Genomic DNA, 26,649 nt, shown 5'->3' with positions numbered 1-26,649 from the left:
AGAGAAAACATTAGATATGAATACTGTGGTAAATAAGGACAAGTGCTAGCTGCATTGTGGAACATCCAACGAATTGAAGTACATTGGAAAAAAATAACTAGCTTTACACAAACTATGTTTTTAAGTTCATTTGTATATTGAGCAACATCTACATTTACGAACTGTTATGGAGCAGACGAGTAAATTGTAGTTAGTCAAATAAATGTTAATGAAAATATATAATTGTTGAAAAATAGAAATTGAAAACATACCAGGTGACGTTCGTCCATATCCAATAATTTCAGCCTTGTAGCCAGCGAGAGAGCTGAAATATGCCTCGGGCAGAATTATTGAGTCTACATATTCTGAAAGAAAAAACATTGTTATAACATCGCAATGTAATTGTACCAACGATGAGTATTGTGGTTGTATAGCTTACTGTCGAAGTAGACATAATTCTGCATCTTTATGATGCCGATGTCGTTGGCGAGGGTGTCGGGGTCATAGTCGGAGTGCAGGGTCACGGTGTCGGCGTACGTCCTGGTGCCTCCGGTGAAGAGGGTCGCTGTGCCTAGCACCACCTGCGAAATAATGCATAAGTAGTAAGACTTCAAAAAACTTTGTAATGATTTCAAAAGGGTAATTTAGAAAAAGAGTCATGAGAGTTTCCCGTCTTTGGCTTGTAGTCAGTGATGCATTATGAAAGGTAGCTACTGACCTGGATGGACTTGCCTTCGTTCTCCCCATCGTACCAGCACTGGCCGATGGTCAGCACGTGGTAGTGGCTCAGCAGGGTGCCTCCGCAGATGGAGGTTATGTCGGTCTTCAACGTGATGATCAGCCCAGCCTGGATTAGAACACGTTATTAATAGGTACCTCCTACACAATCTAGTGGACTCTAGTACACGGAGAGCTTCAAAAACATTATCTCTCGAAGTATATACTATTATACTCACATAGTATGGATGTTCCCCGCTATAAGAAGCAAGGCCGCCCGCGATGCGCATGGACTCTTGGAGCCTGATCTTCCTCGCCATCGGAATGCCGACGCGCTCGTGGTACCTGGCCGCCAAGGCCTGGCCCACCAGCCCCACCACACAAGCACACAGCAATACTACCTTCATGGTGTCAAACTTAGGTGACTATGAGTGAGGGAACATTGCAGCTACTGTTATATATTGTGATGCACGTGGTGCTCACGAATTTCTCTCAAGTATGATGATTATTTAGAGTACCACTCCACAACGGGGCTTCACTCGGACGAGTTCGGAAGTGATTTCATTTGTTTACTACGATATACAACGATTCGAGTATATTTAGTCGGTACTGGAATGGGATAAAATCAATTTAGTGTCTTCCATATAATTTTTGTTGCTGAACTTTAAATTAAAATAATATGAAACTTCGAATATATACTAAAACTCAATACATCAGAATGAAGGTATACTTACATTTTATTAGGTAAGGTAAACAACGATAAGGAAGTACTGCAACTGAAGTGTCTGACTGGCCGAGTTGCGTGTATTCGTCATCAAGTCGCGCAAGTACTCTCTACCTACTTCATAATAAAATAGAAGTGAATCCCACTGACACGTCTGTTATTTCAACACAACTATTGTAATATATATCCCTATTATAGATCCTCATTAAAACACCAGCTATAGCAGATTTCGTTCTAGGAACAGAAGGGGAACACTAAAACCTAAGCTTGAGATGTAGTACTCGTAGTATCCCACGCGTCCTATGAACACGTGAACTGCGGAAGCTGTAACAATCGCTCTCTTTACAGCATCATTAGGTTCAGCTCGTTTACGACACAGTTTCATATGAACCCGATAACATTTATGGCTGTGGATATTGTATTAAATTTGGATAGCTCGTAAAAGATTTTAATGTGAAGCGAGTTAAATGGCGTGTTACGCGGCGTGTCGTAACATCGATGGAGTGTCACTAGTGACGTGAGTGTTATGGCGGGTAGTTTAATTAATGTTTACTGCATTGGAGGCGGGGAGGAAAGGAAGGTAGCCAAGCAACGAGGGCTTGGTGTCTTAGTATTATTTGTGAGGTATATATGTAGGTCGCGGGAGCAGGAATCAAAGTCCGCTACCCGCCAGACGGACATCGGCGCTGTACATTGTTCAGTATCAGTACAGCTAGCCCTAATGAGCAGCGTGGTCAGTATCCTCCTCTTCATCAATGAATAAGGAAGAAGGAAACCAAAGAAGTGAGGATCATTATGGCTTTGAACTTACCATATTATGTTATAGTACTATAGAATAGTACGTATGTATGTCTGTCGGTCACGACTTAAGCCCTGTAAAAACTTTATAATTACAAAATAGTTGTAGAATGTTTGACCTTTACACTAGCGACCTCTAGTGCCGGAATATTGCCCAAAGTTTGGGATTCAACATTAACTAAACTTGAACATTCCGAAGAAATAATTTCCATAAGCACACACTGTGTTATATTTACTCGAGCTGTTCTTATACTCTACGTACTTGTTTAGTTCCCTTAAATAAGTATGCCAATAGATATAAACAGTTGTTGTCTACATTAAAACTAGTGTTTATTTAAATTGATTAGTTCTTTCAGCACTACAGATTGTCTACATATTTTTTACATTAAAGTTGTAGAGAAACATCCTGCGGGTAATGTTTTTGTTTCCAAATAACAGAAGGCGACGTAACACAGCGTTATCAGTCACTTAAGATCCAGACACTCACATGTTCCCCGCGTGTTGAATCGATGTGATACATCACATCACTGTCTATCATAGTGTGATGACGTAGATAACGAGCTCCTTTATCACTTCTACGAACAATAATAATATAATTGAGTTCCAGTTAATCAAACTACCACAGTTACGTAATAAGGTAATAATGAACCAAAATGAAGCAATCCCGGTGTGGTGCGCCGCAACGCGCGAGTATCTGATCATTCTATTAAATATTGCATTTTATTAAAATGGCCCTGCGGAGTGCAATGCAGTTGAAACTTTTAACAATTAATTACGTTGAATTCAGTATCGGTTCTTTAATTATATGGCCAATGTAAAACTATGACGGATTCACTTTTTTATGTTTTAAGCGAACCAGTAAAATGTACTGTTCAGTAAGTTAGTTTAGAGAAGCAATCATTAACTCTGACTTTGGATAAAGTGTATTTGTATGGAATACCACGATAGTCCAGCAAGAGTACGTCGCACGCATTTTGTTCGTCTACTAAGTTAACCCTATAAAAGTCGCGTCGGCTTTTATTTGCGTATGGAACACAGGTATTCAATTCATTCCATTATACGGCACTAGCGTTCATTAACACCAGCGATGCTCAATGGGTCGGACAGGCCCGCCCCGCTCGATCCGGCACGCCTCGTTAACGACAACCTTTCATCTGATTAACTGCTAGCCTTTTAAATACCCCTCTGTTTCCCCGTTTTATTGGCGGGATTCCAGGGGCGCGCGACATGTCTCGTCATGCGAGAGATGCGAGCTACAGCTCCACACCAGCCTACATAGCTCGCTGCCCCACTTACTTTTTGAATAAAATAAATCAATCGATGTCGTATGAATAATGGCCCGTTGGTAAATAATTAGTGTTTGTGTGTTGGTAACGCGCGGCCATCGAGGTAATGAATGTTTGTAGCTAGTTAATTGGATTGATTGTCATTACCAAATTAAAACATTGAAAACAATTCTGGTTTAATGTGAAAGCTATTCATTTGATTTTATCTACAAATTGGTGTAATCCAACGTCGCACCAACTAAATGTTTTCTATAATACGAGTACCTGCAGCGGCTCATTTTAATAAAAGCAACTGTACTCCCAGGAATTTATTGCTTTGAATATAGAAACAATTTCACGAATGAAAAAGTGATGTTTATACGTCGAAGTACATTTTATACCCGTACTCGTTACTTCCTTAAGGGTTGTATCGTTTTTATGATCGACAATGTTCTTATTAAAATGTCGCCGACCTGTGAAGTGTATCGTAACATTGTCTCGGGAACTTGTCATTTCAGCAAAAACAAATGTCGAACATTGAAGCACGGAGCGACTTTTGTGAGAACAAAAGACGAGATTTTTGCTCCTAATGCTGCTATTATCACGCACGATCTAATGAACATATAAAAACACCTTGTAAACTAAACCGGTCCAAGCTATCGTGGACCCTAAAACGAAGGAAAGAGGGTTGAGATTAACTCGACAAAGGGGTCTGGTTATTGAATTTCTTGTGCCCACTGGGTCCACTCACGTACTTCTGTTCGCGTAGTTTCGAGATGTTTCCTTCCAATACATCTAAGTATAATGAATGTCTAATGTATAATGGAGGATGCAATATAACTACTATTTAAGTTATTGCCAGCATTAGACAAGGGCTTGTATTCATTATTAATATTAAATAGGTTTTAATAGTAAATTCCGACAAGATTTCAAACCTAGGACCAAACGGTCGATCTCATGCTGTTGCAAGTCATGTGTACGACCAACGAGTATACTGTGAAGATTTAAATTAATTTAGAATTAACTTGACTTTGTCGATACAAATCGAGACTCTACACGAGTAGATTGGTAACTCGAAGCGGTATCTTTCCATTAATGCCGTACAATGGTGTACTGAAAACATTAAGAATTCGAAGTAAAACGGTAATGAGAGATAGGATCAGAAATAAAACAAAATTAGTCACGTAGGGCACAGTTTATGTGAGTAGTGGGGCGCACGCCACGCGCCCCCGCGCCCCCGCCCCGATCACTACTAGATCGTATCAGTTTGATTGCTGTTCAAACTAATAGCGCTTTTCAAACTGCTGTTGTTGCCGTATCACTATTTTGTATATTTTAAGTGTTGTATTTACTGGAATTTCCATCCACATTGGTAGCCAACTTCATATAAATACAAATAAATAGTTGTAATTACTTATGGAGGATCTTTCTGGAAGTTGCTAACTAAGTTTAGGCCGACACTGAAACAATTGGCTGGAAGTATTTTCAATAGAGGGGCGCCGTTTTCCTAACACAACCCATTTGAGGTGAAATAGTGAGACCAGATACTTGACTGGTGCGTCTTCGCTTACCAGTAATGGCTACCTGTAACTATACATACCATACTTGAAGAAATGAATGCTTTGAAATATGTGCTAAGATTGGACACTCACTCACAAACCAAACTCGTTTACTATCTGAGCTAACTAATTTCCTTCCAAAACAATACATTAGTCTCATCCATCCACATTCTCGATCTGGTTTCAGTTGAATGATATTGACGGGTCAGCTATTTAGGCACATAATTAAACACTACGTTTAGTAAGAAACTCTTCAATTTCATGAAGATTACATTCATAAGACACGTGGAGTCGAAGACATGATGAATTAGTATTATTTATAGCACCGGAGTAACAGAGGGTAGCGGAGGGTAACACGTTCTGAGACACGCGTGCCCGGGGGTAATGACATGAAATAAACGCACTCTGAATATTACTGAATACATAACAAAATAATAAAGCGAACTCCAACACGAAGTAATCTACATTATTGGCATTTATTTCATTAAAGTAATTTGTACTGAAAACACGAGTAGATAGAGAACTTAATGCGTTTGTGAATTGATGTCTCCAAATTACCCAGCGCACTTGTAACTGTTCATTTTCTATAAAAAATCATTAATCAATTCCAGCACTCTGTAGTACTTGGACCAGTAATGGGGTGCTCCTTTTACTTGGATCTTGGAGGAGAAGGGGAGGTGAGGGGCGGGAGGCACAAATCCAATTCAAATTCAGGTAATTTTTTAAAACCCTCATCAATGAAGTCCATTTGATCGTGATGAGAACATCCTTGAATGCGTAGGAGTGAGGATTTGTAGGCTAAGTAATAGATTATATTGATGGTATTGTGTGGAGTGGGACCCGGAGATATCGACTCGCCCGTCGTGCTGCTGCGCGGCTGTACATTAATACAGCCTGTTTATTTGGAAAGGATTTTGAGTTTTGTTGGTATTATTTACTGAACATTGTTTTCACAATATCCGCTCCTTCAACAACTGGTTTTAATTATGTATGTAGAAATCTCTTCGTGAAAATGAAACTTTATCTCAATTACAAATCATTTTTATTATTAAAATTCTGAATCTTACATAAAACATGAATATACACATAGAGGAAGGTATGTTAGTGTGTACAAAATAGTGTAAACAGTTGTTGGTAGTGTAAACAGTTGTTGGTTGACCTAAATAAATAAATAAATAAATAAATAAATAAAATGCATGGCATCGGACGAGGACGTCCGTCCATCACATCCGTTAGCAATAAATCGGTTTGCGTGGCATCCGTCATCGCGCCGGCAGCCGCTGCTGTCCGCGCGTCAATTATTTATGTGAAACAACATGCCACTAATTGTATTATGGACACACACTCGTGTCGCCTCGTGTCGCCGACAACTTCGTACAAATTAACATGTTTTTACGGCCCACAATCGCGCCCCATGTGTTGATGGAACGTGACAAAAACCATCACAAATGGAACACGTACAATCAATACGAATGCATTATTTATTTGCTCTCTGTTCATTCCGTAAACCAGATGCAATCCATGACATCAACACACAACGTCGACACTCGATGACTTTACTATTATATTGACAAAGGGTTATTGCACATTAATTATTCCCGTTATTTCAATTAAACACAAAACCAAATTACAATATAATCCAAAACGGAAAGCTCAAACCGTTGACACAAAAGATTTGAAACGAAAATGTTTGGAGCGTTTTATTAAAATATCATTATTGTAGTGAAGTAAATATATCGCTAATTTATTTACAGCCATCGCCGCCGCCCGGCGGTTGAACACGTTCATTAGTGATGAAAGGGTGATTTAAAATGGCGCTTGCATGATATCTGTGGCATATTGTCTGCATTCTGCACTGTGTCACCTGTCTCCTGTCATAATGTATTGTTATAATACGACACTCGTCAGTTGAACACGTACCGTATACATAACTTGTAAATAAAGAAAAGACAAAACAACAATTAAATACCATTTTATTCTATTAATTAACTTACTGGTTGTAGGTCTCTATGAGCTTTGATAGAAATGTTTGAATGTGATAAAACACATACTTAAGATATATCAGGAGAAGACACAGTAGAGCGACTTAAGTCTCGTGAGATGATGGGTAACATTGCTGGTATCAAATTTTAGACGGGACTATGGTGTGGTCTACTCAGCATTTTCGGGAAATACAAGATGACGATAAATTATTCATGATATTTAAAAGTAGTAATAAATAATTATGTACAAGAATTAATCAACAACTTTAATATAAAACGACATTTTTAAATAGAACAATATTCAGTTTCAGTCGTGTTACACAGCTGTCCTCGAAATAATTAACTAAAGTTAACTCCAACCCAGTATTATCTAAACGACAGGGTCGGTTAGTGGGCTTTACATGTGACCTGAACCCGGAACCTACATAATAACAGATTTTGGTCTAAATTACTAGATGAAAGCTTCACTGTTCGGCGACAATAAGGCCTCAACGACTCGTGTGAACCGACACCAAGTACCGGCGAGTTGTGGAAAAATGAACCATAACTGTATGGCAATAAAGTTGGCGCGGAGTGCACGCGATACTTGGTGGGTCATTAGTTCCAGGATAGTGATATTTCGCCGGCCATGCATCACCCTGATATATGACATAATGAGGATAGGAATTTAGTGTCATACGGACATTATAACAAAGCATACAGACCATGTTTTATTTCAAACTCTTACAATTTATATTTGTAGCGAAGAATAATTCAGTTTGAGTTTTGAATATAATTGCATTTTAAGCTTGTTCTGTATGTCCGACGAGGAAATAATGTATGAGTACTCGCGATATTTTATTTGTAACACTGCGCTCTATGTACTTATGTAAATCTTCAATTTTGTTCGTAAAACTCGCTCCGCTCCAAGAGATTGTGTGAACATTTTTAAAACTGAATTCTACTTTTGCCTACTCATGAATTTTCCTTACTTCTTGAACTTTGTGCAATATCGTGTGATGTCACAGTCAGCAAAAACGTGTAGAATTTTAAATTGTCGTGCGGGTGCGGTTCCCGGGCGGGACCGGGCGACACTGTGGCGACCTTGTTACCCCCGGGGCACGTACTGCCACTCTGTGATTCTGCACACCTGGTGCTGTACTTGCATTCACATTGTTAGGAGACACTAAACTAATTCCGCACACAACTTGCATACAGGGGCAAAACAGTTCTTATATTATTCCTACGTTCTCCCTTGGCTGACTGACTGGATTAATTTCGGAAGCTAATTGCCACCATTTATTCGTTCTAGATCTTTTTCGTAGCCTTCAAGGTATTTTTGGTACAGACTGTCTGTGCTAAAATTAATCATAATTACTGGTTTGGACGTGGAAGGTAACAAACAAACTCTGAAAGCAGTAATTAGATGAGTACAATTAAAGAAGAGAAATGTACTACATACATACATATATGTAGTCGTCTCAGAAAAGTCTTAGAATAAACAAGACTAAGTAGGGCTAGTAGGTAAGTGAAGATGTTTCGAGCTGCTGAGCTTAAATATCACATCGGTATTAGAGTCGGCGTCGCGACAGGGAACGTCGAACATTACCATTCACGCGCCGAGCTCCGAGCGCCGCGCGCCGCGCTCCGTAGCGTGGTGCTGTGAATGCGAGGACTTTTTAATAAAGAGCTCCCGCTGAGGATATGCATGCCGCGCGCTCGTGTGTGGCCAGCCCATTTATAAAGATAAATGATAACACGCGACGACTTCATTCACACCGACAACTGGAAATACATTCGGAAGGAAAATGTTTGATTATTTTGTGTTCGAGCTCAACAGACAGGCTTATGCCTGATTTATTTACCTTTGTTGATATCTTTATAAGAAGAAACACGAACATTATTAACCTATTCAAAAGACTGAAGACTCGTCTAAACGAAAACAAATAACAAGACTGTGTTAACAATTAAGCGCACATAGAAAAAGTTGGCACAGCCTTAACAAAGCAATGTCAGCACTAGTAGTAGTATGTGCTTATGTAACAGTGATCAAACCCGAGTGAGCACTCTGAGCACACAACTGATAATTTAGCATTAGCAGAGGGAATTCAAGATGAATCCTATGCGTTAATAATGGAGCCTAAACGTATGATTCCCCTCGAGGCGTGTTGTGGAGCCAATTGTTCCGGCACGAGACGCGCGACTGTACACTGTACACAACCGTACATTGTACACAACCGTACATTGTACGTAAGGAGGCTCTGCCTACTGTACGTCAGGACGACTGACACTCGATTATCTGTGCAGATCTCCAGGGAAATCATAGTCATTAATATATTTTAATTTTAGCCTTACTGTCTGTTGTGTTTTACTTTGCATTTTTCCTGCTTCCAAGGAATTAATGATTACAATACAAATTTCCCATCAACATACATAAACACCAGTTATGATAATGGCGTGCACACGTGTAAAAGATTTAAAAGAAAGCCATAAAACTAGCAAAACATAATGTTTACTGACGGACCGCGCGGTGGAGCCTCTTGTCCTATATAATGTCCCTCAAATATTGACGCAGGGCCTCAAACATTATTCTTTCATCGAGCCAATGTTTGTTCACTTTCCCAGCAAAACAAACTCACTAAAGTTTTTCAATGCCCATCGCAAAATCTGGTGATGTATGATGCGTAAAATTGTTGATCAAAATATGTGCAGGTACACAATCGATCCTCGACAATATTTTCCGTATGAATGGAGTTGAGGACGAAAGAGGATACACTTCATGTCGAACATTTCACAGCCATTTTAGAACGAAACGTTTCGTAAACCGACGTACATCGGTACCTGGTCTATTAAAACAACACGATATAGGTCGGGCGCGACACGCACGGCGCGGCGGAAGGGATAAATGTCAAAGTGTTCACATCTGACGGTGGCCGGTGCGGTGCGCGGCGCATCGAGTGACGCTGCACGTGTGACGCAGTGTCATGTGTCAGTGGACTCGTTCCAACCGACTCTATGCAAGTCTTTGATCTCACTTCCTGAAAAATTCAACGTGTAAACATCTGGAAAATTAATGTCTTTTTAATTTCCATTTGGTTATTAAAAATTTAATTAAACGCCTGTCTTCTAATTAGACTTTGAATGTTTACAGATAAACATGTCCTGAAAATATTTTCAATAATTGTACATTCTAAAACGTAATCACATTTCCAACATTGTTGGTCGCAGCGTGTCACACAAGGCAAGGTGACGTGCCTGTGCGTCGCCAATAGATTCGTGATGCGATGTTTGGCGACGATCAATCACGGAGGTATTAACACGACCTTTGTATTCCCTCCTATTTCGTAGAATAACACACCACTCAATATACAAACTTCACAACATTCAGTCTCAGTGCTCCATTCAATTTCAAAGTGTGCGATTCAAAAGTTATGTGAAAATGTTTGAGTTCTGTTCTCTATAAAAGCAAAGTTTATGCCGAAAAGAGGTAAACTACTCGTGACGGCGGGAATTGTTCCGCCGTGGTTGATACACACCCAGAGCAACAAGTACCTTACTTGTATACACAATCACAAGTCCGACGTTCGATTCCTGAATATAATCACCGGCGCATGTTGGTCAGTGGGATGAACAAACACACGAGCAGACGTATAGTAGATGGTTGGCCGCGCGCCAAAGCCCCGGATGTATCGCTTTGACCAAACTTGAGACGTCAAAGTTCCGCTGCACATTTCTAAGGCTTTAATAATCTTTATTGAAAACTTCCGACTTACATTGCAAACGTTACAACATAAATATTGCAAACATTTCAAAGAGAATATTTGGCTTTAAATCCATATAAACTTCAAAGCTTGTACCTAATGCATAAAATGCTTAAGATTTCGATAGAAACGAATTATATTTGCATGTAAATACTTGCAGTACCAACAGATAGCACTAAATAAAATCCCTACGAACATAACGCAACTGACAATATCAGCTGTAAAACTAGACAATAGCTGTAGTGGAGCGTAACGCGAGTGCTAGGTATTTCATCTCGGCTGTTGACCCGTGACACTAGTAGTAAACCCCGGGCCGGCGTGGGCGCCGCTCGTTAAAGCGACGTCTGACCTATCAACTCGACACAAAATATCACAAAACATTTCCACTAGGTCATAGACTTTTATGTCTCCTACTATAACCTAGGAGACCTAAGCAAAGGTAATTAAGCTGTGTTGTTTATGGTATATTGTGTCGACGAAACAATAACTCGTGAAAAACCTGAAACTAGCTAATTAACTAAAATGATGAGCAGTTGTGGACGGTGAAGGCTCTCTAGAGTTAAGGATCTATAGAGTTTTGAAGTATTGTGTGAGTTGACATGAAGTGCAAGCCAAACTTACCTTTTCGACTTTTAGTACAAACATAAAATGAAATCTGGGACTCATGCGATTGGATGCTGTATTTTTTTTTGCCAAAAATAGCTTAATAATCACAAATAATGTTTAATAAAAGTAGGTAACTAGTAGTTCTTCAAACTAATTACAAGTAACCCTCGGTGTGCTCACAGTACGTCGGCGGGTGTTGTCGGTGCAACCATGAAATGTTTAAAGTTGCCATTCTGTGTCGCAGTAATATTCTTTTTGTGAAGTTAAAAACGGTTTTAATTTGGGTTTTATTTTATGGATCGTATTTCTCCCCGGGCTTGAGCTCTGCCTAACCTTTTTACTTTCTAAATTACTGTCGCTCTTATTTTAACGTTATTGTGCCATTTCAAAAAATACGTCAGACTTTAAATTATGCGCTTTTTACACTTTAATATTACATTAACCGACAGGAGCGGAGTCAGTACCGGTGACTCATCTTGGAGTGTTATAAAATTCAAACACTTGACGAGAAAAATGTGATAAAAACAGTGTAGAGAGGTTGTTCGTTGTAGTAAAATCTCACAATGGCTCATACATATTGAAGTGAGCCAGTTTAATGCTGGTCTTCATCACGGCGTCTGAATGTTTAATACAGATAGATAATTTAATTCCTCGTTGCTGCGAATAATTCACGGTAACGCCAGAAAAGATTGTTGCGCTCCGCTCCCGCCGGTGTAGCGCGCGGCTTATTGTCTTAATCCGGATGTTAAGTCCATGTACTGCGGATAATGCGGGCGTCGGCGGCAGCCCGCCGTCTGTTCCCAGGTTCAATACTGACTTTATAGTCGCACGCGGAGGCTAAAATCTAGATTTATATTGCGAGCCTGAACAGTTTCACAGTAAGCTGAAACACTGCAAACATAAAAATATTGATTACGTAGAAATGGATCAGAGAGAGACTAGAATTGGTCAAGACTTTATTATTGAAGGTATTTTATTACCTGGTCAAATGGTCTCGGCCCAATTCTCTTTAGTAATGGAGACGATATTCTTCAGTTCTAGGTACAAAATGATTCCATTTGCCGTCTCGACGATTTTTTTCTTTTTGACGAAGGTTTCTATGTCGTCGGTTTTTTCTGTCGACAGTTCATGTCTGTCGCTACCTTAAATCTATTAGATGAAAACTGAAACAAGAAGAAGGTGTGTCGCCGCGACCAGCCTCACCTGTCGAACATCATTCTCGTTCGCAATGTTTACGTATCTGGGGTAAATACTTTACCAGGGATCAAAAACAATGTTAAAATATTTACTACAATTTTGATTCTTAAGTTGTTTAACGGAAGGTCAATTTTAATTTGTGCATTAAGTTATTTGAATGTTAGATCTTTTAATTTGTTCTCTAAGACGTCGAATGCTGTATGAAGATGAATTGGATTCAAGCCAATTAATAACGAAATGAAGAAACTTCTCAGACAGATTTAGGACGAATCCTTTCTGAAATTCGTAGAAAATATTTCAACAATGTCAAAATTACATCTTTGGCCGGGACAGAAGGTAACATGACCGACTTTGATAAAGCAAATTGCTTCTTTACGTCTCCCCTTTGAACAAAATCTTTCCTTCTCAACCGTAGTACTCATTTGTTGCGGATCGAAGATTGTCTTTATCGGTTATGTGATACATTCAGTACATACAGTTTGCATGGAGTGAGGCTGCGCTGCGAGCTCCGGCTACAATAAGATTTAAATATTGCAATAGTGCACAAGCAAAAGCTTTTTGGCTGACTTTTACGAGCACAGCGACCCAGTTTCATTTTCCGCGGGAACGAGCAGCTGACAGTACCGACTGTTTTTTTCCTTCCCAAAAGTCGCGAAGAATGCAAACAAACACGTGTAACGTGAGCCGAGGGCGCGTGTCACCCAGCACTTGATACTTATACGTCAACAACGTAGGAAGTAATAAAGTGAAGTTGCTCCTCCAGCTAGTTTGGCGTCGTGCTCAATAATGCTCACGGACAAACAACTCGTGTACTAACTTCTTGGACTGGCCGCACTTCCTTGAATATTTGAAGCGCCGTGATAATGTGGGGCCCGAGCCAATGGCTTCAATATATTCCTACTTAAAATATAAAAAAGTTTTTACTTTTTACTACTTTCAAACGACAGCAGCAACAGTAGAACAGTAGTGTAGAACTTTGATTTAGATCACTTGTTGAAGTAGTTGAACCGTCGTATTACGAGCTCAACTAAATAGTTTTATTCCCCTTAGAAAACAGTCCATCCTAAAACAATACGCAGATCTGTGAACACGACGCTAGAACAAGTCAACAATAGTATTAGTGTAATAAGTTGGAAACAAAGGCTAAGCGCGCACAACTTGTTCCTGGCCGCGGCGCGACGTGAGCAACCTCTGCGCTCCGTATCGCTTAACATCTGAACTAGTTCGCGCGAGAACTGTTCCTACCTAATTAATACGTCAGACAATCACAACTTCTGGACCCATGTCGCACTCGCTGCTCCCTCTACAACTACTTATTTGTGTGACAACTAAAGCGAGGAAACTTGACTTACTGAATCTCATTAAATATTACCTACATTACATTTTGATTGTCAAGGGAAACAGGTACAGGGTAATTGTTACATATTAGAAAATAGTACTTTGAAGTTATTTAAATGACAGTTAATTATGTTCGTTCGTTAGTCGGCCATTGGCGCGAGGTACCAGGCGGCCATACAACACAGGTGGTTAATATAAGTCGGGAGCTGCGCTCGAAGCCGTAGTAGTGGCACAACGATGCATTTATGCAAATGGCCGCCGCAAATCTGATGAGCCGCGCTTACACCGACGGGTAATCGCTTTCGGCGCCACTCTACGGAAAATTTGCAATTTCATTAAATAAGCTGAAAAGTCTTTAACTGTTTGGTTTGTTTCGGACTTGTTCGCGGACGGGGAAGTAGATTACGCTAGTTTGAAATTACAGTTGACCACTTTAAACGTTAAAACGCCGAGATTGTACTAGTAGATTAGTTACATTTAGAATTTATTTTATGTTGGCACTAAGAGTAGTATTCGAGTACGAAGTTTCGGGTTCAATCCTCGGTTTGGAAGAAGTATTATGTTACTAAACAGAATAATTAAGTAAAGGTTTCGGAATTCTACAACACTGAGGAGTGTGTATGGCAATAGACGCACCTTCTCTTACATGGTACTAATTACGTAAATATGATGAAACATTGCATTATTTGTATTACTATGCAACTCTAGTTACTCCTTCGAGGAATGAAATAAAAGGTGTGATTTAAAATATATTCAGCGTGATAGATTTTCAGCTATATTCAGCAAGATGTCAGTTGGCATAGTTCAGCCAAATCTGAGAGTGCGAGGTGTTTGAATAGCAAAGTAAGAGGGATGTGTTCGCGGGAATACAAAATAAGGAATACTTTTCCAATACCTGAGTTATTTGGTTTGTGAAAACTGGTGTGTTTCATAACTTATGATCTGTGTGTGTTCGAAAATGGATTTTATATTTTTGTGTATGTATATGTTGTTTTAATGTAGCCAGTATCAAATTAATTATACGGCCACCTTACATAATTTTTGACGAGGTAACTCGATTAGTTTCAAACTACACTTGGGGCCTATAACTCAATTAATTATGCTAAAAAAGCACCTTTCATTATTAAATAAGTTCCTTAAAAAACACTGACATTTAACAAACATGAAATGTAATACAATAGTAGCGATACATACATCATAATACCACAAGAGGGTTGGCACACGCACACACACACACGTCTAGAACAGAGAACGTAAAAGTGCAGGAAATCGGATTGCGGTCACTTGCGGTCCGCGCAGGAAACATACAGCGGGCGATACGTGGGCGATACGCGGGCGATACCGACGGCGACGGGTTCGCTTTACAATACATACATACATAGGTACCTTTTGTACAGGTCTGTGTACTTGATTCGTAGGTATCGTATACAACTCACTTAAAACAATTGAGCTACATTTTGCTTCTGTCATAAACATTGTATTCTGAGTATTCAAAGAAGCAAAGATAATGTTTTTATAGAAGTGTTGAATTGTTCTCAGTATTCGTAGATACCCGATGAAGGATTAAAAAGTAAGCGAAGTAACGACAAACTCAGAGTTACGATCGCGGATGAGACGAATCACTAAAGTGTCCGACATAACTGGTATGATATCATAATAAGGTAATAAAGTCACTTCATAAAGTGTGCGAGCTGTAAAGTTTAACGCCGCGCCGTGAGCAACAGAGTAGCGGGCACGTCACTGTTAGTGCGCGTATAAAAACGTAGCGCGTCACTCGACGGCCACTAAAATCATATTTAATACATATCTGTGTGGTCCACGCTGCCGGTACATCACCTCATTTCCCTCCGGGGCTGTAAACTAAAGGATTGTAGATCTGGAAACTATTAGCCCGTTCGCTAATGTCATAATTGTTTTGATACTACTTATTGAAAAATAATTAATGATAAACGATATTTATGACGCGAACGGTTTCGTATTTTTAGGCTCGACATTAAAATTGATACTAGGCAGCAAGAAAACCATACAAACTGACTGCAGCGCAACTGGAACTTAGTTGTGTGGCACAATGCACAGACTGTAGTACTTTAACCGATTCAGGACTTTGCTACAAAACATTAAAGTTTTAAATCAATTATCAAAACTTGATAGATCGGAGGAGCTTGAGGTGCCGTATACTGGCGCTGTGTGACGTCACACGCAGACGTTTGGTACGCCACTGTGGCACAGCAGCTGTCAGATATTACACCGCCATCAAAGTGCCGCTGACGTCAATTACTACCTGTGCGAGGTGACGGGTGAGGGCTTACTAACACCATCTATGTGGTACGAATGGTTGAGGATCACATTCATAAGGTTAGGTTAGCATCATTATTGAATTATTTTTTACTAATAAATTTTTGCTTGTGCAACGTTAGAGGTGAGAATCCATCAATACTAGCAACTGATTTTCTATCTAGACTGCAACCATCAATATTCGACTACCTAGCGGGTTTACCGGGACTCCGGTTCGAAAAGTATAGTACTACGAGAAATTGGATGAAATAACCAAGTAGTTTCCTTAGTATAGAGCGTCTTTATAAAGAAAGCTTGACGAACAGAGCCGCTTATATTGTCACGTTTATGCAAGTGTTGTGCAAGTGTGCCATATTTATTGTTAAAAACGTGTTGACTTCACCCTTTGCCACAATGCAGATGTGTCGCGACAGACATATCAAGTTCGGGAGATGAATGTGAATATTGTTGCTACTCCTATCCCGCCCTGTTTGGGTGAGCGTCGGCAAATTATGTAGATTGTGTCAAAGTAGGCGAGGCGCGACTGTATCATACAGGGAACTGATGATACGCGCGCTCCTTGGAAGAATTACAGTGGAAAATAATGCATCTGATTTATGAACTGAAAGAGCTTCCAGTTTTTATATAATTTGGAAATACACAATCGATTTTCGCGTAGAAATATGTATGTTAATATATGAATCGATTTAGAATATAGATCAACTCTCTCAGGCCAAAACTATTGACAAAACAATCTAGCAACGTCTGCTCGCCTAAAGGTTCACACAGTCTAAGAACTAGAATAACGAGACATAAAAAGAAAATTCAAGCATTTTCCTTGGCGACTACAGTAAATGAGTTGTCTTTGGACGTTTAAAAGAAAGTACAAAGTATTAATAGTAAAGTATGTTTTAATTTGAAAAAGTTCTGAAGTCAATAATGTTCAGCTTCAGACTAGCACGTTGAATCTTTGTTACGATTTAACAATGATTTTATTGAAAGCCGGTAGAATTAATTCGAAGCCTGGAGCCGAGGATTTCCAGGCGCGGCCCACACTGGCAACGAATAGATGGGAATATTTGATTTCATTTGTGCAACATTTCCCATAGTACGCGTTACGTAGCTTACTCGAACAGTCTGTCTCATATTTTAATATGTTATGGACTACAAACAGAATATTAAGGGTGCTTTTCCACCAGAAATGTTCTTGGTATCTATGCTACATAGATGTGAAACTATGTGACCGTTTCCACTGATACTATGCTACGTAGCTATGTAGCTCTGCTCAGTGGAGATGCGAAGCTCGAGTATGCGATGTATCGATAGTAGGGAAGCCATCCATAGCATGTATCTTTCCATATAAAAAACATAGCTTAACTGAGTCCATTTCCACCAGTGCTAAGCTATGTCTACCAATGAATATGTTTGGTGGAAGCCAAACGCATCCACAGAAGCACCCCAAGAGTAACACAGTGTTCATGTCATTGTATTTAACAATGTCTTAGTGAGAAGAGCTTGTTTCTCAAACATGGTGCGGGTTACAAATCTGGAAAATAGCTAAGTACTAGTGTAACAGCATTAAAATTATTTGTGCGTGTTTTAATATAATGATTTTATTTTATTTCAATTCATTTACACATCGCTCACATACGGTTATACATATAATGTTGATGTTATTTATTTCGGTATTTATGAAGTATGTATATTGAAATGTTTAAATAACTGGAAATATGAGCCTCTGCGTCGATACTAAAGTTACGAGCGAAGTGATGGTAAATCGTTTCGCTGGAAGTAATAATAATGTTAAAACATTTCCGCGCTTTAAATACTTTCCAGCGCTCGCGGTCACGGCTGTAATGAAACTGAACATAATTGGACGGAAAGTACTTTCGCTTTTATTTTAAGAATGTATTTAAAAAACTCCATTGGTCGAATGGTTGTAAGTATGATTGCCGAGAAAGGTCGGATTCGGCGCAAAACTATTACGGAGCTTTTCGGTCTTATTTTTCATAATAGGTTTGGCCGCTATTAAATATCACTTACAACTAAAAAATAGAATATAAAAAAGTAAAACCCTCCATTCTGTGAGCCCGAGCTGTTATTTAATTTAATTCAACAACACGAACATGCAAATTTTAGATGTAATATTACAAAGCCTCCGTTAATTTCGATTCAGGAAGTAAATATACGTCAGTAGAGCGCTGTGTACTTTAAATATTTAACAGAATCCGTTCGATGACGATCTTCCAGAGTTGTGGAAATATAAATATTCGCTTCGTGGCTTCCATGAAATTGAATGAATAAATACTTGGACCGAAATATTGTATGAACATTTCAGTATAAAGCTGTACCTTTGATATTTCGTATGAGGATAATTATGCATTATGTGCCTTGATCTATCTACCCTAGGGAGACTTGAAGAATCTATGGTAACAATAATTGTAGACTTCTTGTATTTTAGTGACGTCACAGAAATATAATATTTTGTATTATAGCTAGGTGTGTGCCGGCCTTGACTGCGACCAAGTAAACAATGTGATGTGACACGAAGTATGTTGACACCATCATTTCACATTCGCGGAATTAATTCCAAAGTAATACTGTTGTGCAATTGCATTAGCATTGATCAATCGGCGTACATTATGTGGCTCATCAGTATTCAGATTGGATGGATGACGCGGACTTATGTGAGGATCGATCTATCACAGTCAGTTCAGTGATAACATCGGAAGGGTGCGGACGTGTGTGAAGGCCGACACGTTTCATTCTCGACTTCCACTCCATGACCGAGCAAGAAGCTAAGGATTTATTGAATCGCCCTCCAACCTTACAAGCACCGCTAATATTGATGGCATTTGTATGACACGTCCCGGCTTTTTCCCGTCAACTGGTACAATTGTTTCTTTTTAATCTTGTGATACCATTATTTACGTAAAAGCCTCTGCAGTGTTATAACAATTTATTGTAGTCGGAGAGGTCGCGGAGATTTGTGTGACTTTTAATTTATTTTTAATTGGTTCTCCGGCACGCGTCGCTGCCCTCCCCAGCACTCGCACTTATCTACACAATACGGCAGCAGACGACTGTCGCTGGACCTCTATACTTTTGCTATTGAAAATGTTGCAAACTTTCATTACAGCAGCATAGAAAATTAATTTGACTTATTTCTTATTTTACACGTTTATTTTTTTGCGAATTACGTCGATCTATACAAATCTGTATTGGTCGAACCATTTCGTAGCAATATAATAATAAAATGGGTTACAATAGGTAATTATTTTATTTTTGTCTTCGTTTTTCTCAATTACCTTAATGACTCAGTAAATACTTTGAACGTGAAGCAATTGTCTTGTAGGGTTGCACCGACCCCAATTTATCTATTGTCAGAGCCCTTCAATGGAATTATTTTGAGCTCTTTAAAGAATTTCTTTTGGCAACCCTACCGATGACGAAGCAGAAAAATATTTTTGCATTTTTTAAGATTCAGTGCCTAACAATGGGCCCGTGTCCGATACCGTAATGGTGACGCGCGATATTTTATCGAAATACATTTTTAATGCGGCAATGAACTTAGGTACACGAAAATTTCTGTTTCAGCATGAATTTCAATATATTTTGGAGTGCTACAACTGGAACTGTCAATAAAAAGAACGTTCTCTGTTAAGTAAAACCAAATAAAACGATAGCTATTTATGTAGTAAAGTGCTACAATTGTTATCAATTTCCTACGTTTACCCTCCACCACCCAGGGTCCCAGCACACAGCATTACATTGAACGTTCCAACCGTCCCCCGATATGTAATGACAGACATGATGTCGTTATGCTAATTCCCATTAAACACAACTTACAAGGCGGACGCTGCGAAACTCCTACGCAGTCGACTTTTTGTACGTTACACGCAGAACGTGACGCCAGTTATCTGCCATTATGGATAAAGTTTTGGGTTTCACCGAAATATATCAGAGAAATGAAATGGAAAGAGCGCACGTAGCGGTTTACAAAAATAATGATAACGTTATACATGTCTTCTCTTTTATTTAATTTTCTCCTTTACTCCTAGTGTAGGCACATTGGCCTTGTTACGTAAATTTATTTGCGTCGCTACATATTATTTTCGCTGACAACTGCCTATTGTAACACTTCAAATGTTAATTTAACCTATTTGGTGCTGCAAGCTAGCTTTTATCGGATCAAAATCACATATTGAACATCTAAGCAAGCTTATTATTGTCTATCTCAAGATTTTCGTCGACAATAAAATTCTTACAAAGATATAAGAGATAAGCACGCGAGATGTGCCTACATCTACATCAGACGGTGAATCACAAAATGTTGGCAAGCGTATGTATTGCAGACGTGGCCACTTATACCTTTTGGCTTTCCATTCAATTCGGAGCACGTCAAGCACTTTTACATGGAAAATTGCTCCACAACCATTGGGACAGGGAAGTTGAGGTCTTTTGGTGACGAGTCTGTAGCACACACACACAAGCATGTGTTGTGTTTGTCCGCTAGTAATTGCTTCCGAAAATGTTGTTTGTTTTTATGAGGAAGAAATTAGTGAGTCACTTTGTGCGCGTGGGTACTTAAATGGTTAAATTCGTGTTTAAATATAAAAGTTACTTAGTCAAGAAGTTCAATCAGAGCCAATTTACGGAGAGGTAAAGTCACTTAACTGGACTGTAGAAACAAATTGAGTTACCATAATTTTAAGCTGAATTTGAAATATATTTTTAGCGATCCATCTCGTTAGTCAATTTGACATGATTGAATCTGGGTGAAATCGTATGAAAAGGCATTCCGGTACGAGACGGGACGTACTTAAGAAATAAAATGAAATCGAAATAAATTCGCTTTGAAGTGTTTTTCGCTGACAAAACGCCATGAACTGCATTGAAACGGAGTTATGTAGAATATTAACTTTTGTGATGAGGTTTAGGTAATTTTGTAATGAAAGCATTATTTAATTGGAATAAGCTTCAGGTAGATAATTTGTCAACAGAACTGCATTGTAATGAAAGGTAAATCTCTTCTTTCTAAAGATGTTCGTGAATAAGTGGGTCGCCGCGCGTCACGGTTGGGAGTATCTGTGGGTAGCAAACATGGCGGCTACCCGCAGCATTCTCATATTGTATCGTCTTTGATCAGCAGCTCGTCGCGGCGCGGATATAATAGCGAACACCAAATATTTGAACGATATCACGGATCCGCATTACATTATATTGTAGGCGTACACTCACAAACCACAGTACCTTTAACGTGGAACTCTGTAACTTTGAAGTGCTACTAAGGAAAAGTTAAAATGGTTTTGTATTAAAATGATCAAGATTACTGTAACGACCAAAAATAGGTACAATTAATTAGAACAAGATACTTTCAGGAAAAAATACATTAAATGTAAACACGCCGCGGGGAGCGAGCAGTCCAGTGGGACAGTAATACTCGCGGAGACAGAGCTCGCAGCTTATTCTGTCTCGAAATATACAACAAAAAACCTCTTGTATCTTTTTATAATAATGGGAAGAGACACGGTGCTAGTAAAGGCAGCCAAGGTTTATTAAGTAATCCTATCCTGTGGGCCATAATTTAAAAACGTGACATAAACAAGTGATAAAATGCTCAGTTTACAAGACCCAAAAGCGGACTCAAAAACTAAGTGGCCATGTTGTGCCGTAACGAGAATAATAAATAGCATATTTGACAATACACACTTAGGCCAAAATTGCCAAGGCCTCATTTTTGTGCCGTGATTTATGTCCGGCCCGGGCCGGCCCGCCCGCGGCCGCCGCCCGAATTTATCGCCGCTCCACGAACACTTTATTTCTCCGCATTATTATCAACAGACTGTTTCCTACACATTATCATACATTACAATTTCTCGTGTCTACTGATTGAATCCATTTCTTTATTACAGCAAATAAATACATTTTATTCAAGAAATATTTCGTTTCACTAAGGAAGACTATATAACAATGAAACGTGACTATTGTGATCTGTTTTAGTATAAGAATAAAATAAAATAATTTGTAAATACGAGTTCCACACGGAAAATCAAATAACAATGGAACAAGCCATTACTAGATAAGGTTATCGTAATAAAATAAACAGATTGACATTTTTATGATTTTTATTATTTATCACATTTTTATCACAATCACATTTTTCTTTCCAATTCACCAAAAAATATCTTCTTTGAAACCTAATATTTGTATTCCTCCTTAGTATTTGGCTTAATGGATGCGTTAAAAAGGTTTTTATCATTTTCAGACGTAGAAGTGAAGTAAAACATTTTACATTAATAATGTTCACAATAGACAAATAATTTCTTTGTACTACCAACCAATTTTAACTTTCACGCCTCGATTATTAATCGTCGTCACTTCACCCTCATAATGTGTTATAACTTCTTAAAAAGGGAACAATCTCGATCGATCAAATGGAAGACAAATCTGTTCACAAGTTTGGACAGTTTAACGAGCACATTGAGGTACTTAGCGCGGATGATGAGCCGGTACAGGGGCCACACCGCCGCGGCACTGGGTGCGCGGTACACAAGTCGACGTATCATACATTATGTATTGGAAACTTCCATTACCATACGCTTTCCATAAAACATTTTCAGACGACTGGTCATCTTTGAGCTCAAATTCATTGCCAAGTACACCATTTTATTTTCCATCATTCATTTCAGATTATATATCAAAACTATTTACATTGTCATAATTATTGCTTTTAGCCACTACTTTCTCACTACGACGTGGTAACGCACTTTTCTCTCCTCCCTTCAGTCAATTCCTTCTCCAGTTCTTCGATGTTCTTTCCCTTGGTCTCCGGCAAGACGAAGACTACCAGAGCAGTCGCCAGCACGTTTATGACCACGAACATGTAGAAGCTGACGTGTGCTCCGAACCTGCTCATCAGCTCACTGAACACGACCAGCTGAATGAAACTGACGAACCACGCCAGCATCACAAGGTAACCCATCAGTTTGGCACGGATCTGTAAAGAAATTATACTCTTACCAACTATAATTTCTCTTACAAACGCGTTCTTCGTAATTTTTTGAAAATAGAAAATATTATAATAATGCCAGATTCCGCAACCCCTTGCGACAATCCACCGTCAATCAACTAAAAATATATTTTCACAGTCTGGACAAACTCCGAATTTTACTTACTTGAAAATTAAATATCTCAGCCATGATCATGAAGGGCAGCGGAGAGACAGCACCGCCGTAGCAGCATATCAGCACCATCATCATGGTCACGTTGATCCAGGCAGGAGCCGTCCATCCGTACATCTTCAGCACCGAGGATGTCGCCATGCAGGCGAAGGCTACCGCTGTGGCAGCAAATGCTGATCCCAAGATCAACTGAGGACAAACATTAAGTTGTATAAAATTATTTTTGCAAGCAATTGAATGCTGCAGTACTTTAGAAAATTACAGTAAGTTGGATTTCTATGCTTCTGGTGATCAAGCGTGTATGATTGGCTCACCTTCCTTCCCAGCTTGTCTATAGTAGTAATTGTGATGATGGATCCCAGCGTCATAAATATAGGGATGCTGAGTGACTGTAGCTCCGGACTGATCTTCATGCCAGAGTCTTGCAGTAGAGAAGCAGTGTAGTTGAGCACGGAGAAACTTCCATTAGAAGCATGGACCAGGATCACCAAGATCATGATGATGAATGCTTTCCGCCACGGTTTAGTTTTAACTGTAAAATAATAAGAAATATTTTCAAACTGTTACATTTTATATGCATAGTTTTCTTGTGTAATATTAAAAATATAACTCACAAACAGTAGCCATTGAAATAGTAGGCATGGACTTATAATAATCATCGTCCCTCTTGAGAGTATCGACTTCGTTTTGTATTTCTTTATCTTCAACATCGAGACCTCTTAAGAATGCAAGAACTCGCGTAGCTTCCTATAAATAAGAAAACATATTTATATCGATTTTTTTTCGAATATTATTAGGCATGGCATGAAGAAAAATGCAAGTATTTGATTTAAACTTACCTCGATCTTTCCTACTTTTACCAAGTAGGAGGGTGATTCTGGAGCCTTAAGGAACATCCCGAGTGTAATTATCGGGAGACCGACCACAATCCATAACACCGTGTAATAGTCCAGGAACCCTCCCATCAGAAACATGATCAGAATTCCTATACTTTGTGCGAGGGCAGCTACAGTTGATAGAGAGCCTCTGATGCTGTCCTGAGCTATCTCCTTCACATACATAGGCACCACGTGGAAGCAGCCAGCACCTGCCATGCCACTGAAGACTCGAGCGATGATGAGGGTCGTGGTGCTGGCCGGCAGTAGCTTCATCACCCAGACCAACTGGAAAATATAAAGTGGAATATTTTGTTTTAACCAAAATTAATTGTCCCAAAGAGACATTAGATATGGTGGGAATTATTAGACTTTAAACATCACTTACCGCTTGTAGGACAGTCATAACCAAGAGTCCCATTTTCCTTCCGAATCTATCGACAGTTTTGATGAAAATGACGGCACCAAGCACTCCCGCCAGCGATGCTGAGCTGGCGACCCACGAGACTTCACTGGCGGACAGTGGTCTGCCAGTGGGGGAGTCTGGCGACTGCAGCAGCACGGTGGCAGGAGACATCCAGCCGCATTGTAGGCCGTATGTGAATACCGTCATGTTGCCTAAAACACAACACTATAATTGTACTGACTAATTCCTGACATATTTTATCACTCTAGCCAATTCAATCACAGAGGGAAACCTGGTCACAGCAGTTTAATTCCTTTGAGAACAAGAAGTTGACAGAAATTCCCGAGCCATGGCTCGGTTTATCCAACTGAGGAGGAACTTACACAATATAGTAATCGCCCATTGCACTCTTGTATGCCCCTTAGATTGTGAAGAAGACATTTTAGCGAAGATTTTTTCTATGTTTTAATATTTCATGTAATTACAGAGATGCGCACGTATTGAAAGCTGCGTTAGAAATGCTTTAATATACTAGTGTACCACTCTTACAAATCAAATTCCCTGGGCCGCGTGATATCAAAGTTGTGGAGATAATTTAAGATAACTTCTTGTTGACTTTGCATCATGAACTTGTCACAATGGAACCACACTTAGTGATTCACATCGTGTTTGCAAACTAACTACTACATATTATTTATTTATTTATCTCTACCATGTAGTATAGCAGATAGACAGGTCAAGGAAAAACAAATAAACATTGATTCGATTTTTTCGTAACCCTTGATTATTGGTGAACATTATGATACGTAATAGATAAAATTAAGGTGGGTTCAGTTACTTAGTGCATTACTTAATCCGGGTTAAAGGCCACCCTTGTAAAGGGTTAAAATATTTGTAGTCATCCAGTGCAGGGGAAATAAACACTAGTATCTAATAAAGGCTACAATATAACACAGACCGTGCTGTCACATCTGGAGAAAATATATTCCTGTAATGGCCAATAAAGTGGACACAATACATAAACGATTGCACACCATATATACGTATAGCTACATCTCTTAAAATAGAAGTCAAATAATTACTCTCTCTGTTTACATACTGGCATAGATTTGATAAAGTTTTTCTTATCGCGCAGTATTTGGTCAACATTAACAGTAAGCTCGGTGTGTGTTCATGTTACTATTTGAGATTTCTTAAAATACTGTCATCTTTGCATCATCTTTGTGTAACTGGACCAACATGTTGATCTGTCTCTATACTTACCTAGTCACTTAACACGGTTTGGTAGTAAATTAACAAACGACGCAAAAAGAGGGTATCGAACCCGTGACCCAGTAATGAATAAAACACTAAGGTTCGTTTGATTAAGACTAAAAGCGTACTTAGTAAATGCTGGAGTAGATTACAGAGGAGTCTATCGTTAGATAGTTACGAAAATAAATGGTCGGTACACAGGCGAGTGGCGGGCGAGTAGAGGGCGAGCAGTGGCCGAGTATGGGCGAGTGGTGGCGAGTAGTGGCTGCAAGAAATACAGATTAAATGTCTGCTAAGTGCTCCTGCCGAGTGCTTTCTAGTACGGGATTACTATTGATCCACACTTTACATCCGTTTGACTTGTTGCCGGGTTCATTTGTTCTAGGGATTCTAGACAGCTTTATAAATGAGGGAACCGTCTTTAGTAGTAAGCCATGTGGTGACGTCAGAGTGGAACACATCTGCCAACCTTACTCTTCCCGCGGGTGTAAGAGCCGACTGAGGGACTACAAATATAGGAGTCCAGGCAGCAACGCTATCTGATAAACATAATTATTTTAAACTGCGACTTCTAACCCGCCTGTGAAGTATGGTGGTTATAGTAAACCCTTCTTAAATTGAGGAGGCTCACAGTACATCAGTGGTTTCTTGTTGAAGTCCTAAATAATAATTAAGCTGACGCAACGCCTTCGTGTAATTATTGTGTAACAAGTCCTAACGACCTCAGAGAAATGATGTAAGCGATCAGAAC

General features: G+C 39.3%; 2 protein-coding genes across 5 annotated transcripts in view; both read right to left on the bottom strand.

Moving 5' to 3' along the window:
- LOC118263893 (collagenase-like) overlaps positions 1–1,146 on the bottom strand; it is a 13,106-nt gene extending 11,960 nt beyond the window's left edge. Inside the window, exons 1-4 of one of the 4 annotated variants that reach the window (XM_050705609.1) lie at positions 936–1,146; positions 698–826; positions 419–560; positions 252–344 (exon numbers count right to left, since the gene is read on the bottom strand). In XM_050705609.1, coding sequence (XP_050561566.1) covers positions 252–344; positions 419–560; positions 698–826; positions 936–1,103 — 532 coding nt within the window. In that variant the 5' untranslated portion in view covers positions 1,104–1,146. The remainder of the gene's footprint in view (positions 1–251; positions 345–418; positions 561–697; positions 827–935) is intronic. The other 3 variants (XM_050705608.1, XM_050705610.1, XM_050705611.1) reach the window with 3 other exon arrangements.
- A 21,143-nt stretch (positions 1,147–22,289) lies between these two features.
- On the bottom strand, positions 22,290–25,196 carry LOC118263818 (facilitated trehalose transporter Tret1). Its single transcript, XM_035576008.2, has 7 exons — positions 25,028–25,196; positions 24,627–24,856; positions 24,203–24,526; positions 23,978–24,110; positions 23,678–23,895; positions 23,358–23,552; positions 22,290–23,179 (listed from the first exon to the last, which is right to left on the bottom strand). The coding sequence occupies exons 1-7, from the start codon at positions 25,083–25,085 to the stop codon at positions 22,931–22,933; spliced, it is 1,407 nt and encodes a 468-aa protein (XP_035431901.2). The 5' UTR covers positions 25,086–25,196; the 3' UTR covers positions 22,290–22,930.
- Positions 25,197–26,649: the final 1,453 nt, after the last annotated feature.

This window comes from Spodoptera frugiperda, chromosome 27 (genome assembly GCF_023101765.2).
Source record: "Spodoptera frugiperda isolate SF20-4 chromosome 27, AGI-APGP_CSIRO_Sfru_2.0, whole genome shotgun sequence".
NCBI classification, from domain to species: Eukaryota; Metazoa; Arthropoda; class Insecta; order Lepidoptera; family Noctuidae; genus Spodoptera; species Spodoptera frugiperda.
The sequence above is the reverse complement of the archived record's forward strand: the minus strand, read 5'-3'. Positions and strand labels throughout refer to the sequence as shown.

Coding starts and splice junctions, on each gene's coding strand:
- LOC118263818 (XM_035576008.2), bottom strand. CDS start 25,085: ATGTCTTCTTCACAATCTAAGGGGCATACAAGAGTGCAATGGGCGATT. Junction 24,111..24,202: donor TAAAAGTAGGAAAGATCGAG/GTAAGTTTAAAT, acceptor TCTTATTTATAG/GAAGCTACGCGAGTTCTTGC. Junction 23,180..23,357: donor CTGAGATATTTAATTTTCAA/GTAAGTAAAATT, acceptor ATTTCTTTACAG/ATCCGTGCCAAACTGATGGG.